The 16,680-nt window shown below is 44.0% G+C and overlaps 1 protein-coding gene across 3 annotated transcripts; it reads right to left on the bottom strand.

The window, feature by feature from the left end:
• Positions 1-2,523: 2,523 nt before the first annotated feature.
• On the bottom strand, positions 2,524-16,176 carry zc3h4 (zinc finger CCCH-type containing 4). 3 transcript variants are annotated; one of them, XM_035623699.2, is made up of 15 exons: positions 16,050-16,176; positions 13,785-14,046; positions 11,467-11,770; positions 11,261-11,368; positions 10,901-11,105; positions 10,296-10,465; positions 9,972-10,056; positions 9,743-9,873; positions 9,511-9,624; positions 8,902-9,013; positions 8,639-8,748; positions 7,858-8,324; positions 7,122-7,444; positions 6,750-6,998; positions 2,524-6,491 (listed from the first exon to the last, which is right to left on the bottom strand). In XM_035623699.2, the coding sequence occupies exons 2-15, from the start codon at positions 13,820-13,822 to the stop codon at positions 4,792-4,794; spliced, it is 4,116 nt and encodes a 1,371-aa protein (XP_035479592.1). In that variant the 5' UTR covers positions 13,823-14,046; positions 16,050-16,176; the 3' UTR covers positions 2,524-4,791. The 3 variants fall into 3 exon arrangements, with proteins under 3 accessions (XP_035479592.1, XP_035479590.1, XP_035479591.1); XM_035623697.2 differs by lacking the exons at positions 13,785-14,046; positions 16,050-16,176 and adding an exon at positions 15,066-15,371; XM_035623698.2 differs by lacking the exons at positions 13,785-14,046; positions 16,050-16,176 and adding an exon at positions 14,408-14,893.
• Between the last annotated feature and the right edge of the window lie 504 nt (positions 16,177-16,680).

The following is a 16,680-nucleotide window of genomic DNA, read 5'->3' as shown; positions in this document are numbered from 1 at the left end:
GACAGACTCATTGAGTGGAGAGTGTGGGACGAAAACTATCGCAGTAAAAAAAAGGGTACTTTTCTTTTCGATGACATATGTTGAACTGGTGTTCAATGCAGTTTAATTTGTTTTTAGCCAATAGTAATGGCCAGCTCTCTACTCTGTTTGGTGCAGCTTGAGGGAATGATTGACGCTCACAAAGCAGTGGCTCCCAGGGCAATGAGACAGACAGACACAAACAAGCCGAGACAGTCGAAGCAAATCTTTTGAATGGAGACTGAAGCTTCAGCCCCAACCGTCAAAATTGGCATTCACACACAGCGCCCCCTCAAGTGAAGAGACAGTACTGCAGCTCACAGGCCTTCAATCTCCAAATCCCATCCTCAAAGTCGTCCTCTAAGAGGATCAGATCGTCTATATATACATTTACCACAGTTAGCTTCCCTGAACAGGGAGCTAAGCAGATTACTGATAAAAGATACGGTGAACGCACAACTCCTAGGAAAACACTGAACAGGTCCAGTAAAAATTCATTATTCCACATTAGCAATGCAAGCACAAATTATTCAGTGTCAAATTCATTATGATGCAAACATCATTTTTGGCCATTTGGGCACAAAATTTTGTAATGTATCATGATTTCATGTATTGAAATGCTGTAAAGTGAAACAAACACAATGCCTATGGACCATAAGGAAAAATAATACATGTAAAAAACATAGCATGATACTTGATAACAAAGATTTTTATCATGGCTGCACTGTTAATATGCCATAGTATAGATATGTAATAATAATGATAGTATAATAATAATACATTTTATTTATAGGGCATTTTTTATTGCTAAAATTTATTACTTGTGGATATGTGTAGGTATATGAGATCATGTACATGTTATGTGTGTCTATACACATGTGCTTTGTAGTATGACCTGAACATGGACTTTCACTCAAGGACTCTGAGGCTTCGAATATGAAGTAAAACATGCATAACAATTGTTAGATTTGCTTAGGTACAGAATCCCAAACATTTGGCTCTCCAAAGTGAAACTATTGCTCAAATGACAATGTTGCGCAGTACGGGACTCCACCTGGCTCAATTACAGGCGCCTCCACCATTTGTTTTTGTCTGTGCGTCTTAGACAACGACTGTGACAGAGAAAATGATTCATGCAACAGAACAGCCTGCTGCTCTGCTGACCTCATCTTGTATCACTCTTCAGATCATCTGACTTGCAGATAACAAATTAGTAGTTGCCACGGTCATTGACCTTCGAACTAATTCTGCATTCGCAAGTTTTGATTTGTATCACACTACTGTGGCAGATGTTAAAAGCAGCCTTTCCGACATCAGGTAGTGTTCAGTTGAGGTTTTGGAACAGGCAAATATGAGCGACGGTTGTAACAAGGTATAATGGCTGGAGTGGCTTGTTGGGCTGGTTTGAGCATCTCTGATATGACTGCTGTCTCTGTCTCTGGCTAGCTGTTGGGCTGATTACCTTAATCTCCTTGTGACTTCTGCTCATCTACACTTGGATGGATTATAATGCATCAAACAATGCACCACCAATGAACTCAAGTCAGTCCCAACATTTTAACGCCACTGAGAATCTTTGGATCTTTGGCTTGGAGAGAGCATTACCAATCTTCGCCTTGTGCCGTAGTCATGCACCAAGCAACCAACATTAGACAAATACAACAGCTGCTCTAAGGGTCAGGAGGGGCAACATGCAGCAAGACAGGTCTACCTAATAAACTGGCAGCTCTGTGTGTGTGTGTGTGTGTGTGTGTGTGTGTGTGTGTGTGTGTGTGTGTGTGTGAGAGAGATAGGAAGCCTTTGAGGTACTGGATGAATAGTTTTGTCTTCCTGGAGCCAGTGTTGCAGGATGGGAGGGGAGCAGGAAGTGACTCACTGCAGGATCGTAGCTGACAAGGAAACGGGCTGCGTGCTGCTGGGGTGCTGAGCCAAATCCACAGAGGCCGAGCCCAGAGCTGCGGAGCTCCAATCCCTCGAGTCCTAAAGATAGAAAGGGACTGTACCCAAAAAACTGACAGCAACACGCCTGTATGTGGAAAAATGAAAGGATTTAGGATTATGGGTCAAAGGGCATATTCTTTAATAATTTATGATTTAAGTGAAGAATTAGACAGACGGGCAAAGGAACAAAGACCAAAAAATAGTGACAGACAACAAAGGTCCTTTCAGTGAGCACAGCCTGAACCTGCCAGACTAGCCCTGATTTACTAAACCCCACCCGTCCTGGTTGTCTAAGTAGCTTAGAATAAGTATTTGAGGTTTCTTGACAAGATGTATCGTCAGAAAACAAACGGAAAATAAATCCTACACAATCTCATTCAAACGACATATTTCACATGACAGTATCAAACAAAAGGGATTTTATTTTAGCCTTCCACGATTACAGATAGTGGCAGCTCTTAAGACACCAGAGGATAAGGCAAAGTGTATTAATCTTCTCAATCAAGACAGCTATAAAACGGCCAAATGAAACAGAGGCAAAAATATATATATGACAAAACAGAATTGTTACTGGTTGATCAGGTATCAACTTTTATTTAAATACTTTGACAACCTCACCTACAGTGTACAGTTAGAAAACCCCACTCCTCCAGGCAGGGTACTGGTCAAATTTACATAGCAAGAAAATAAGAACATGAAATTTACAAAACCAAGTCATAAAGGAACAAATCAATATTAACTTTCACACTTGCTATAGCCGACACTCAGGGCACCTAACAGGCTTTTCTGATTGCCTGGCAGTAGAGAGAAATAGTGAATCTTTTAATTTGAGTTTTTATACAAAAAAGCCCCCCCCAAAAAAAAACAAAAAAAAAAAAACTAATCCTCCTGTCTTACACTGTTAAAGGCTGCCTGCATCCCACTAAGGTGAGTGGAACTTTCTTTATCCTGACATAAAAAATGATTCAGTTCCAAAAACAACAATTGAGGAAGTATATTTACCAAGTGTATAAAAAAATAAATAAAAAATGATCAACATTTATACAGAAGACAGTTGAAGATGATCCGGAGAGCTGTTGTACAACTTTTGCCTTCTGGAGGTGAAAATCTTCTTAAAGCTCCACTACACTGACCCCACATTGAGACATTTCCAAACAAGCCTAGCAGTGACATATCTGGCTCATCAGGCTAAACGGGAACAAATAACTGATAAACTAGTCGGGAAAGCTCTGGAGAGATGTTTGAAACACTTCATTACCATGAAGTGTGCACTTCTTCTACTATGAGCCTGAGAAATGTTCAGACTGACAGCAGAGGGAGCACCTGCACAGATCGCTGCAAGATTTATGAATTCATTGGATTTCAGATCCAAGTCTAGTTTATGATTGTCACAGAACCAAAAGTTTGTAGCATGTTGCTGTAATGATGCATTTGTGTTCCAGTCTCAGAAATCCACAGCCATGTCCTGTAGGTTTCCTTACCCATCGTAATAACTAAAAAATAAATGTTTTTGTTCTTTTAAACAGTGAATAAGTGTCCTATTCTGAAAAAGGTGGAAAATAAAAATGTTGACTGAGCAGAGCTCTCTAATTAGTTTGAGTCATTTGGGCAACATCACCTTTTCAGCAGAGCCCAAAAAAAAACCCACCCCAAAACTTGTAAAATATGCCCGTAACACCACTAAAGCTATTGCTAACCATCAGCCAGCTACAATGAGCTACTGGAGAAGGACATGTGTGTATCTGTAGTCTGATCAGCGAAATCAATTTTCCATGTCAGCTCACTTAAAGCAACAGAAGCCTTTAAGAAGTAGACCATCTCCAATTTCAGACAGATAAACCTTTAAAGAAAAGGTAACAACAATAAATGATGGGTGGGTGGGTGGTTAGGGCGGGGACAGTGGTGTAGTGGTGAAGAGAAGCCAGTACTGAAAGGTTACATGTCTCTTCCTATAACAACAACGTTGCCCATTTTGGGCGGCTGAAATGACACGGCTGGAGGAGACAGACGTTAAAAATATTAATAGAACCCTCGGAGGACAGAAACAGAGTGCAAAGCAGTAGAAAAATAAATACTAAAAAAACAAATCAAGCACAATATACTGTAGATTTAAGTTCAGGGATTTTTCTGCATGATGAATTAATGATGACAAAATATATGCTGTTGTTTGACAAATGTCAGCAGTGTCTAAAAAGAATAAAGAGGACAGTGAACACAGGCAGTGAGCAACAAGACTAGATTTGCCTCAGTGCTTTTTTTAATAACAAAAAAACACAAATGAGTAATATTTTGATAATCTGAGAAGAAAACGGTAACCTTTCACTTTTTCTGTAGCCAAGAACACTGTCAACTTAACTGCCAAAAAACAAAGACAAGCACATCAAACAGATTATAGATTAGACGAATTTCTAAAAAAAAATATGAAGGTGAAGAACTGAAATGGAAAAGGAATAACAAAACGAGATGTGAGTATAAATGTGTTTTTGCTGCCCTTTGAATAACTATTTTCATTTAACTTTGAGATGACGAGAATACATTTATTTATACATCGATAACTTTGTTTAAAATAGAGATTTAGATATTCAATTTTAAACCCTTCCCCCGAACCCGAGTCTTTAGTAGAATCTGTATCTGCAACACTGATGTCTGTTTTTTGCATGAAACATGTTGCATGACATCAGTTTGTTCACAAAGTTTCTCTTAACCAGTCTAACTGACAGTTGCCTCAGTGCGCTTTTCTCTCTCTCACTTATCCGCTCAGTGTCCAAAAACGTTAAAACAAGCCAGTGGCCAACGATGTGATGGGCTTGTGGGGTTGCAGGTTTAGGGGGGTCACTGGCAGAAGGGTGAGGCCGTGGGGTCAAAGCCTTTGAAAACATCCTTCAGTGAGGCTTTGTCCTGCTCTGTGGCCACCTGCTCAGGCTGCGCTGGGCTGTTTCCTCCAAAGGGGCTACTGGTCCCACCTGGCTTGGCTGGCGGTTTCACCACACCAAAAGGTGAGGACACTGGTAGGTTGTGGACACCTGCAGGTCCCTGGTCGGCAGCCGCTCCAGGGACACTCTGACCTCCAGCTGCAGCGGAAGCGCCGGCAGTGGACCCTCCCTGGGCGGTGGAGTTAGGCGAGGGTGCAGGCTTGGGCCGGGGCCTATTATAGCTGTTGTATCGATCTGTCCCTTGCTCTCCACTTTTCTCTGGCTCTGGTTGGTCCAACGCAGACTTCCGAACAAACAGGGGCTCCTTGGACTTGGGTTTAACCGTTGTGGGGTCACTGAGTTTCGACTCTGTGCTGGCTGAGTTGGGGGAGTTGTTAGAGCCCCCACTGTTACCTGGGCTGCCTGGTTTGTTAGTCCTTGGGTCATACAGACTGATGTTGCTCAGCACATTGGCTCCGCCTGGTGGCCCAGCACCGACACCGCGCCCTGCCCCACCTGAGGAAAGCAGCCTAGGGTCGTAGGGAGCAATGGTAGAGGGAGGTGAGCTAGATGTTGTTGCTGGAGATGTAGAGGAGACAGGAGGTGGTGCGGTATCTGACGGCTGCTTCAGTGCTGACTTCTGTGGCTGGAGACGGGGGTCTGTTGGGCCTTTGCGAGCCACACGGGGGTCAGCAGGCTTTTCTGCAGGCACAGGAGGCATGGCGGGAGATGAACCCAGCAGTGACGAAGGGGCAGCAGGGGTGGGTAAGTGAGGAGGGGAGGGCGTCTGGGACGGGCTGGAGTTGACAGTTTTCAAGATGCGAGACAGCAGCTCAAAGTCTGGGATGGAGGAGGTGGAGGAGGAGGGAGCAGGTGGGTCCACAGAGGGAGGAGACTGAACGGGCGGAGACTGCGAGTGAGGATGCGATGTGTGGAGCTGCTGCTGAGCACGGGACAGGCGGGAGTCTAGAGAGGACACAGGAGGGATGCCTGGTGGGAGCGGAAGGAGGTCCTGCTTGGGGATAGGGAGTGGAAGGAGATCTTCAGGTGACCAGGTGATAGTTTTAGCAAAACCCGGCATTTGGAGAACAATATCTTTCTTGATGTGGCTGAACTGCTGCAGTTGAGAGCGTGGGTCCCTCAGAGCCATGCCCATGAGTGGGTCCAGAGGAATGGGTACTGGCTTGTCTCGTAGAACCCGCTCCGTCTCCTCCTCTTCCACTGCTGGGGTTGTAAGTGGCGGGGGCTTGTAGACCAGAGGGGGTTCTGGTTTAGTGGCAGGAGGTGAATGGGAGGTGGATCCAGCTGAGGCAGCAGCAGCTAGTCGGGCCAACCTGGGGTCTGCCGGTGGTCCAGCGGAAGATTGAGTTGCCATTGAGTGGGCGGAATCAGAGATCTGGGCCGACTCTGCAGCGCGAGCCAGGCGTGGGTCCCGGGCCAAGCGGGGGTCTGCTGGGCGAGCCGGAGGGTTGGCAGGGGGGGCCTTCTGCAGACGAGGGTCACTCGGGGGGCCATCAGGTTTTTGTGGAGCCTGGGTCTGCTGACGGAGTGTCTTCAAGATGGAGGTCACACTACCACCGCCATCCTCGTCCTCACTGGAGTACCAGTTCCCTGAATCACCTACAACAGGACGACAGACATATTTGGGTGTTAACTGTGGAGCTCATTGAAATAAAAAAACTAAACTTTAAAGCAGATACAAATGATTGACCTTTTAAAGGAACCTTTAAAAGGCATCATAGTTTTGTACAAATTTCCTGAAGAATAAATAAAAGGATTTAGCCATGAAGGAGAAGACTCATTGAAAAGGAGGGCTACAACTCACTATTACAAAGGAATAATAAATACTTTATGCACAAAGGGGTGCAGGTGCTTTACCTTCAGCATCTCTGATCTTCTCTGCTCCTCCTTCGGCCATCCGGCGAGCTCGCTCCTCTTCTTCTTGCTGCTTATGTTGGATCCTCATGAACAAGACACGTTGCGCTGGAGGCAGGAAGTCAGGGACAGAAATCCCTCCCTGGTTGGATGACGCTCCATTAGAAGAGCTTTCTTGACCACTTGACTGATTTCCAAATTTCCCAGCTCCTCCTCTCTCATCCATGCCGCCAAAACTCTGATAGTTGTCACCTGAGATGGAACAGAGGGGTTTACTTATTAGTAGAAGTCACTTTGCTGGCATCACCTGAAAAATACTTCATATACCATTCTAAATAATCATGCCAAAGTGATTATTAACTCTGAGTGACTCACCTTCTTGAACCACTCCCTCCATTGGCATACCCTCCTGGTGATTGAAGAAGTTATTGTAGAAGTTTCCTCCACCCTGAGAAGAACCCGGGTGCATAGGACTACCATGCGGAGGACCGTCTCCGGGTGCAAATCCTCCCATCATGGGCGGTCCACCGGGGCCCATGTTGGGGGGCCCCTGGTTCATCCCAAGGTTCGGGCCAATGTTCTGCATGTCAGGGGAAATCATCCCTGGAGGGGCAGGGAAGCGGGTTGGGGGGGCGCCAGGGGCCGCTTGGGGGCCAGGTGCTGCGGTCTGAGTTTGGGTGCCACTGGGAGTCTGGCTCCTGATATTAAAGCAAGTGCAGGGAATCAGGAATTTTTACAATTATTTATTATCCACAGTTACAATAAACAACTACTGGGTCTGACAGAGTTTAATCTCCCTGCTGTTACTGGATTTCCTAACACGTCTAATGTCTGTAGAAGAAGTGGTCTGAGTCCCTAACCATATCAGTCCAATTGAAGTCCATAATAATAATAATAAAAGCTATAATAATGATAATCTTTATCACAATTAACATTAAGAGCAACTTGAAGAAATGCAGAGCTACAGGTCAAAGTGTCTGTGGAGAATTCCTTTAGTAATTTAGATCTCAACTAAACTCACTCTGGATAAGATAACCAGCTACACGTTCTACAAATGTGAATAAAAAAATAATTTTAGTAAATTCATTATATTCATTTGCTGATCTCTTACCTGACAGCCAGTTTATGAGCGAGTTGTCCTGTCGGTTGAACTTTAATCTCGAACAATGAGGGAATTTTCCTCCCCGCACCACCTCCCCCTCCAGGACAAGGAGGTGGGGGGCCCATGTGGGGAGGAGGGCCATTTGGATTTAGGGGCATGCCTTGGAAGGTGATTTCATCTGGGCAAAAGACAGGGGGGCCGGCACAGGGATTGGGGACAGGAACAGGCCCTTGACCTGGGGGTCCTTTGCAAGCAATGGGCCCTTGGTTGGGTCCAGGAGGACCCCCAAAGTCACCCGCTGAAGGCCCGCCAAAATCCCCAGGCCCTGCGTTGGTGTCTATGGGAACAGGCCGAGGAGGGGTGGGGAGGAGGCCGACTCCAGGAGGAGGTTTTGGGAGCGGATTGATTCCCTGCTTCTTGAGTTCCTCCACCTCCTTCTCATCCTCAGCTCCAGCCTCTGCATCCTCTGCCAGCATCTAGGAAACAAGGTGGCAAAAAAAATCCACTGATAAGTGTATCTGTATCTGAAAGGTACTAATGACGCACGTTAGTACACACACACAGATTTCTCTTTGTAAAACACGACAACTTCAGTTTTCAAATTGCATAACCTGTATATGATGTATTTTCAGAACTTTTAAATGTCTACTGAGTTCACAGAACTACAGAGTTAAATGATTCTATCTTTTTAGTCTAGAGAAAGACCAGAAACAAGGACAGAGAGAGAGATGTATAACATGTTATTCGGTATGCCTTGGCCATTGGGCCAACAGACGTCCCAGTATCTTACCTTGTTAAGCAGCTCCTGGGTGTCGTCAATGAGGGGTTCATGTGAAAACATGCACTCGTCGCCATTGACACAGTTGCCTGTGGTGTGGAAGAGCTTACAGGGGAATTCACGTAAAGCACGGGAGTCAAGGAGAAACACACGCAGACATATTCATGCAAACCTATCATTTAAATGAAGAGAAATTTGAATTTGCCCTTCTCAATGCACACCAGACTCCCTTATACTAATAAGAGTCTCTCGGCGTGGTATAGAGTAAAGGATATCATGCATGTACGGACAGTGGTCGGCTCGGGCACAGAATCCAGTGATGTAGAACTTGCACAGTTCCTTTTTCTTAGGCAGCTCTATGTCGTGGCTGAAGTTACAGTGGTCCCCCTGGTGGTTAGAAAAGGCCATAGTGAGAGACCAGCCTTGAGATAACTTTCAGACCACGAAGGGTAAAATAAACAACAATATGCCACATATTTTCCTCTGAGTTTTGTTGCCCTTTACTAAATGTACATTTCGGTAACTATCAGTCTTCCTTTGCCTGCCTTTTCAATAGAGTTACATTTTGTCCATTCCTTTTTTTAAGAATTAAACAGTAACCACTGCCACACTGTATCTGCCCGAACAAACAGGCACAATGAACATTTTTAATTTCAAATATTTTGTGTTTCAGTGAATAATACATTTACATTGAAGCAGGCACTGAAAAAAAATTATCTTTTATAAAACTATGAAAATGTTGCAGTGAATTTTTATTTGGCACAAATGACATTGAAAAATATGAAAAAACTTAAAATATCATTAGGATACATATTCACTCCAAATTGTGATTCCATCGACTTTCACATTGTGAGACAAAATAGCAAACATTTATGTGATCTTACCCAGGTGCATCTCCCCTCAATGTAGTATTTGCAAATGGCCTTTCCTTTCTTATCCTGGTGTTTTTCATTCTGATTCCTTCTTCCCATTCCTGGACCATCACCTCCACCTCCGTCCTAAAATACACAAACACAAACCAAAACACACACATTAATATTAACCTACCTTATCTAATTTGTTTCAGATTCAATATCAGGAAACTTTGGGTGAAAAAAACAACTACAAAAGCCTTACCCCGTTGTCCATGTCGTGGTCGTCATCATTCCCCATATCACCTCTTCCTCTCCCTCTGTTTCGACCTCTTCCTCCTCTCATCATACCCCGCCCTCCTTTACCTCTGCCTCGCCCACGGCCTCCTCTACCTCCTAGAGCAGAAATAAAGGACATAGTGAGGGTTAATTAATCTTTGAGTAAAACAGAAATGTCAGACACACCTGGACAACCACTTGAGGTCTGAACTCACCTCTGCCTCTGTCTTTCTTCTTGTACTGATTCGAGTAGTCGTCGTAGTCATCATCCCCCATGTTGTCATAGTCATCTTCTCCATACTGTTAGGACAGATTGATCATGTCAGTGACCGAGTTTCACTTGACTTGACTCAACATATAACTTTAGCTTGGGAAAAGATGGAAAGCAGCTCAGCCTCCTGAATTCCAGGTATCATTTAAGCAAGACTAATTGGTATTTGTTAACCTTTGCTTTCATGTGAAATATATTTAAACAACTATGTAAATGCACAAACAACAGAGTTGGAACAATGAAACTCATTCTCAGTTATGAACCTCACCTCCATGTCCTCGCCAAAGCCATCTCCATCGTCATTGTCTCCTCCCATCTTTGGTCCTCCACCTCCTCCGCCTCCACCTCGTCCTCCTCTTCCCCTGCCTCCTCCTCTACCCCTCCTACCTCCCCGCATTCCTCCACGGCCTCTAAGCATTTTCATACGACCTTTGCCCCCTGCAGAGACAAAGGGATTAATGAAGCGAGAGCAAGCGACAAAGACCATCAATAATTTATCATTGGAATTTGGATCAATAAGAACGTTTTGGCAAATCAACTCAATCGTCTGACCACAAAAGAGCAAACGATGTGATGACTATACTACCATGCTTACATAGTGGCACATTATTTTAAATATCAGTTTAATTTCCTGAAGGTCAATGAAAACCTCTCCTTTTAATACACTTTCAAAGAATATTACCCCTAAATAAAAACATTCACATTTGTTTATATATTTAGCCTACAAAGAGACCAAAGGACCGTTCCACAATATCTGACTTTACATGTCATTCCTAGTTTTCAAATCTCAGCATATTCATCATTCAGCATATGTGGCACAACAAGTCTAATTTTAAATTTCAACAGATCAAAACCAGATTGTCATGGACCCACCTCGTCCGCGGCCGCCGCCTCCTCCCTCCTTAGCCTTGCGGTACTGGTTGAGCTCCTTGGTGAAGTCGTCGTAGTCTTCCTCCCCTATGTCCTCCTCTTCCTCTCCCTCGTAGTTGTCTTCTTCATAGTCATCATACCCTCCATAGCCTGGCTTGTCCATCTTCATGTAGCCACCCTTCTTTGAGCCACTGTAGCCTCCATGAGACTGGAGATGGTTAAACGTTAGGTGTTTTTTTTACTTTCCACAAAAAGAATGATTGAATATTGACAAATAAAGAGCATTGACTTTTGACTATTCTTCAATATCATCTGATCTAGATAAAATTTCAAATATGGGCAACACTTGCTGATGCAACTCACAGCAGGAGGGTACTGGGGACTGTACTCTCGATATTTCCTCTTCTCACTGGGACTGTAGTCAGAGTCATCACTGAAGTCCGAGTGTTCGTCATCAGAGGACGGATGGCGCTGAAAGGCAGAGATAGACAGAGGAAGATGTAAGATAAATACAGGAGTGGGCAGAGAACTGGATAGGTCTTTCTCAGTTCTGTAGTTTGGGTTCTCACTTTGTGTTTGGATTTGCGTTTCTTCTTAGACCTCCTCTTCTCCCGTTCTCGCTCCCTCTCTTTCTTCCTCTTCCTCTTACGACGGTGGGATCTCTCGTCTTCAGATTCGGTGTTGGCGTGGCGTTCCTTGCTTTGCTGAGGCCTCTCCCCAGCACCTTCCGCCACAACCTCACCTCCTCCGCACGCTTCATCACCCCCATCACCACCTCCTCCCGCTGCAGACGCAACTCCACCGATGTCCTCCACCTCAATTTCTCCCGCATCATCTTCCAACTCGCCTTCTTCCAGCTCTCCATCCTCAGGCCTGTATATTCAGAGAATGAAAAAAGGAGGGGATGTTAAATATCTGGGCGCTGGCTGATTCTACGAGCCAACTCGGAATTTATTTGTCCACAAAATTTAAAGTGTTCCAATAAAATTATAAAACACTGAAGAAACTAAAATCAACAAGTGGCTTTTTTTCAGTGGTGGTAGATAACCAGTTGGAAAACCAGTACAGAGGGTTGGTAAAAATTACAAAAAGTTATTTAGTATCGTTTGAGAATAATTTACTCATAATTATGATCACAGTTTTGCATTTATGCAAGTCAAACAAAAGTTTTTATAAATGTATGCATATGTTTTGTGAAGATGAATTAAGAAACATGCCAACATTCAACAGCTGACTGGGTCACTGACGTACAATTCAAGGTCCAGCACATAATACAGGTTGGCAATACAGTGAGAAAAATAACGTGAAATAATGTCTGATAACATAAATAGTAAAAAAACAAAACAATATGTGACGTTACACCACTTGGAATTCTTAGAATTTGATCCTTTCACCCCTTTTAAGATGTTCAACATTTGTCTTGGAATGGCAACTCATGCCAAGTGGGCATAAAATGACAGATTGTACTTTTGTCCAAGCCTTTGATCTGTAAGGTGTATTTACATAGTGCCTGTATCTCTCACAGATGCCACAACTTCAGACAGGCATCACCTCAACAAAAAAAAGAGCATAAAGAAAACCAACAGTGAACCAAGGAATCACCTAGAACTGTATTAATCACCCCCTATATGAGTAACTGGCTCCTGGCTCTCCCACAAAGTCCCACACCCAAAGCAGCCTCTGAAGAACCTGCCTCAGCCCGAGAGTGAGGCCTGCATGATGTGAACATGATTCACTGACATTAGATCACTCAAAGGAATGTTCTGAGCTCCACAGAGCACACGGTGGACTGAGACAACACAGATGGTTGGTACAATTGACCTGCGATAACGCTTAATGTCAGCTGCACTTGTATGTGTACGCTGCAGTGCACCACATCCTCGGCATGCCGGCTTTCTCAGGGCCGAGCACAATAAACGGCCTCAATAATCTATGGTCCATCTGTGTGTCACAAACAAAATGATCATTGCTGAGACAAATTTGAGGAAAAAAGGCTATTAGTGAATCTACCGTGTCTTATTTTATCACTGGAACATAAATGAAAAGTACACAACTTAACTGTTGACAGAAAATACAAATGTGGGTCAAATCAGCATTTTCTTTTTGTCCTATCAGAGGTTGTTGATGTAAAAATATATTTATCTTCATTTGAAACCAAACGAATCTATCATGGACCTGATAATATTAAAACCAACAACCCCAGGGTGGTTTCCCACAAAATCATCTCAACAGCCAAACCACTCCTCTACGTCACTATCCACCCTTGTCACGCCGGCCGGCTAATAAAAACACAAGAAACACTCCTGACACTGTCTCTCGCTGCACGTGGATTTGGCTACATTATGGCAGCTGGTGGTTGTGAGTGGGGAGTGGCTAGGATTCACTGTGCAGTGCCAGTGGCCTCTGGCCTGGAAAGGTACTGTACATACATCAGCTGCTGCCAACAAGTATGCCAGGTTAGAGAAAAAACTGAAAAATGCAAACTAACTCTATCCAGACTTCTCTAAGAAATCAACAGGTCAGGTCAGTGTTAATCTAGATTATTATGATTGCAAGTCCACCAACACAAACTTTGTCTGAGCGGACCTGCGGAGAGGAAGAACTGTCATTGCGTATATTAGTCAGTGATCACACCCAAGACTTCAAAGTACAGACGACGACCAAATGCAGCGCCATCCGTGTTAAATGTGCTCAACAAGTTTCCGTCCACTAACACCACACCGGCAGACGACTGGCAGACGAGACCAGTTCCGCGGAGCACACGATGACTCTCATCTGCTGAAGATGATGGCATCAAAGGATGCTAGTGGTACATTGTTACCTGGGTGGATGCAGACACAGGTTAATTGACACAATGGCCCGTGGTTAAGAATGGCGAGATACTTACTGGGGTGGGTTTTCTCCATAACCATCGCTCAAAACCATTGAACCTGTCTGACCCTAGCCTTCAAGGGACGCTAGTGGGCTTTGGGGGTCTTTGGGGGACTAGTGGGGTCAACCCGTGGCCAACTAGACAGCATGCAGCAAACCTGCCAGCTGGGACGGCAGGTGGAAAATGGAACTTTGTGGGACTTGAAACACTTCTGGGATGCTTTGCAGACGTGTACCACATTTTGGGGACTTGTGGGTGTTTGGGACGAGTCTGTGGGCTTGATTGGAAATTAAGAAAAGGGACACATTAGGACAAATGCACACGAGCAAGCGGCGCGAAATCTCGTTTAAAAAGCGAGCGTGGGACATTTTAACAGATTGACTAAAACTAAGCGTTTTGAAGTTGGGGGGGGGGGGGACGTTTGAGCGTTGGGAGCAGACCCCGTCCATGTGAGGGTCTCCTCGAAAGGCTCGTACGAGTTCCCCCCCCCCCCCCTCAGCTACGAGGAAGACGACGGACTCGAGTCGTACAATTTTGAAGTGCGTAGTCCTCACCGCGCTGCCAGCTGCTTCGTAAATGGCGTTTACCGCTTGGGCCCAAGCAAACAGAGATGTGAACACACTCGCGAGGAGGTTTACCTGCGCACACCTGGCGCCACGCGTGTTCGAGCGGGCAGAAGTGTCGACGAATAGCACATTAGCACGAACAATAAAAAAAAAAAACATTAGCTCAGCCTCCGTCTCCGCTCGCCAGCTAACAAGCTAGCGTTGCCAGCTTAGCCTGATAGCAGGCCCGCCGTTAGCAAAAGGACAGCGCCGCGCTTTCATGGCACCTTGCGGCGCTACACTAGTTTTGACCACACGAAACGCGTATAATAACGTCGATTGGGTCGACGGCTCTTAAAAAAAATGGGCAAGTAGTACACCCATGCTTGGTAACCGTTGAATTGGCGAGAGTGGCGGTGATGGTAGAATTGATCTGCTGTTTCAAGTCTCGTCTTTTTTCCCCCCTTCAGACAAGTTGGCTCGAGTCGATTCGCCGTTGATTGTGAGAACGTTATAAAAAAAAATGTAGGGAGTAACGTTATTCCAGGTGCTATGTGGCCTCCCAGGTGGCGTTGTCGTGTCAACATGGCGTTCTTTACCTCTGTACTCGTTTTCCAGAGAAGGCGAATTTAATCCCTCAGACAGAAAAAAAAAAAAAAAAAAAATAGGAAAAAGAAACCCCGGGCTTTTTGTGTAAAAGCACAGGACAAATAAATAATTTCATTTAAATATGATTGTAGAATTACTCGACCTTTCGTCAGTCGGGAGACTGTTGTGTTCGTGGTTGGTAGTTGGGGAGTTTGGATGGACAGTCATGCTTTCCACAGCCATTTCCTCTAGCTACATTGAGGTGCGAAGAATTACAACTCGACACTGGAATCTACTGGCTTATGCGTCACTTCACTAGGATCTACTTGTTTTTGATTTTAGGAAGAGTTTCAGTTCATAGTAGGCAATTCTCCACAACAGTTGTAATAGAAATATGATGAAATTGAGTCCAGACGTTCTCCGTCCTACTGTAGCGGTGTGAAATGACGACTGGTGAAGCTAAAATGGCCGGCTGCCTTCTGCAAGGAGAAAGGGGGCGGGGCTATCCGAGAATGACATCAGTGCGAAAGCGTCTCACGGAAATTACCGAACGTGAAATTCCGGGGGTTAAATCAGCCCCCGAGTTTGACTCGCAGGTGCCTTTGCGGAACGACGTTATTTTATAGGGTTTAAATAATAATAATTCAATGTTAGATACACGGTTTGAATAATAATAATTCAATGTTAGATACACGCGCCTATCAGGGACTCAGATTAGAGTGTAAGCCATTTTTTTGAGACGGTAGACTGAGCAAATTCAATTTCTTTTCATGCAAGACATTCTGATTTCATATGCTGATATACATTATGCACAGGTTTTCTGTGTGTATAATTATTTAAAGTCGAATAAACACACAATTACCTTTGAACCATATACGAAAAAATATACATTTTTACACATGCTCCATTCAACACACATTTTTCGAAATTGGGCAATTTTACCACATCCCTATTATGTTCCCTATGTTAAAATGTTTACAACCACAGATCACATCTGACTGTTTCCTTGGGCACAAGCACTTAAACAAAATAGTTTACCGACATATAATACCAATTATTAAATGGACTTTGCTTTTGAGACCTAAATAAATAGCTTAGCTGGCTTAAAATACGCGGGTAGAGGGGGTCGATACAAAAGTTTGGATACCTGGCCTGTACTACAAAGCAGGATTTGCAGTTATCGAGGTAACATCAGGTCTAACTCTGGGGTATCCGTCCTACGATGCTGGTTCTTTTCTGACCAGGGAAAATCAGGATGGTGACTTATATTCAAGGCAAACCTGCTCTGGGTCAGGTTAAGAGATCAAAGTCATGCACCTGCCGTATTACTGACCAATCAGATCACTGTAATCATGTAATCAAAGTACCAAAGTAATGATTCTACAGGATCCTGACTGGGAAAATAGGTTTTATTTTTAAACAAACAAAAACTAAATATTTTGCATTAACCATCCACATAAAATTCAAGGCACATTTGTAATAAGGATGCGTTAAAAAATAATAAAAAATAATACAGGGAAAAAACCAACTTATACTAAAAAAGGGATACAAATATGTAATAAAAATAAATAAATACTAACATATATGAAATAATAATGACCTAAGTATCCCTAAATGCATTATAGGTCATAGAGGTCAGTCATCAAATATTTTCAGAACATCATAAGCTCTGAGGAGCGACTTGTATGTTTCCCTATCTTGAGTTTTATGGAACTGCATGAGATGATTGTCCACAAGGTTCCTTTTCAAAACCGAGAAAAGGGGTTTCATTTTCCTCC

The sequence above is a fragment of the Scophthalmus maximus genome, chromosome 11, assembly GCF_022379125.1.
Source record: "Scophthalmus maximus strain ysfricsl-2021 chromosome 11, ASM2237912v1, whole genome shotgun sequence".
NCBI classification, from domain to species: Eukaryota; Metazoa; Chordata; class Actinopteri; order Pleuronectiformes; family Scophthalmidae; genus Scophthalmus; species Scophthalmus maximus.
This window is presented reverse-complemented; position numbering and strand designations above follow the sequence as displayed.

What these genes read in the sequence shown, in the direction of transcription:
- zc3h4 (XM_035623697.2), bottom strand. Translation starts at nt 15,145, where the DNA reads ATGGCTGTGGAAAGCATGACTGTCCATCCAAACTCCCCAACTACCAAC. An exon ending in GAAGAAAGACAGAGGCAGAG is followed by an intron (nt 9,874 to 9,971) that starts GTGAGTTCAGAC and finishes TTTCTGCTCTAG; the next exon opens with GAGGTAGAGGAGGCCGTGGG. An exon ending in CCCAGGAGCTGCTTAACAAG is followed by an intron (nt 8,325 to 8,638) that starts GTAAGATACTGG and finishes CTTGTTTCCTAG; the next exon opens with ATGCTGGCAGAGGATGCAGA.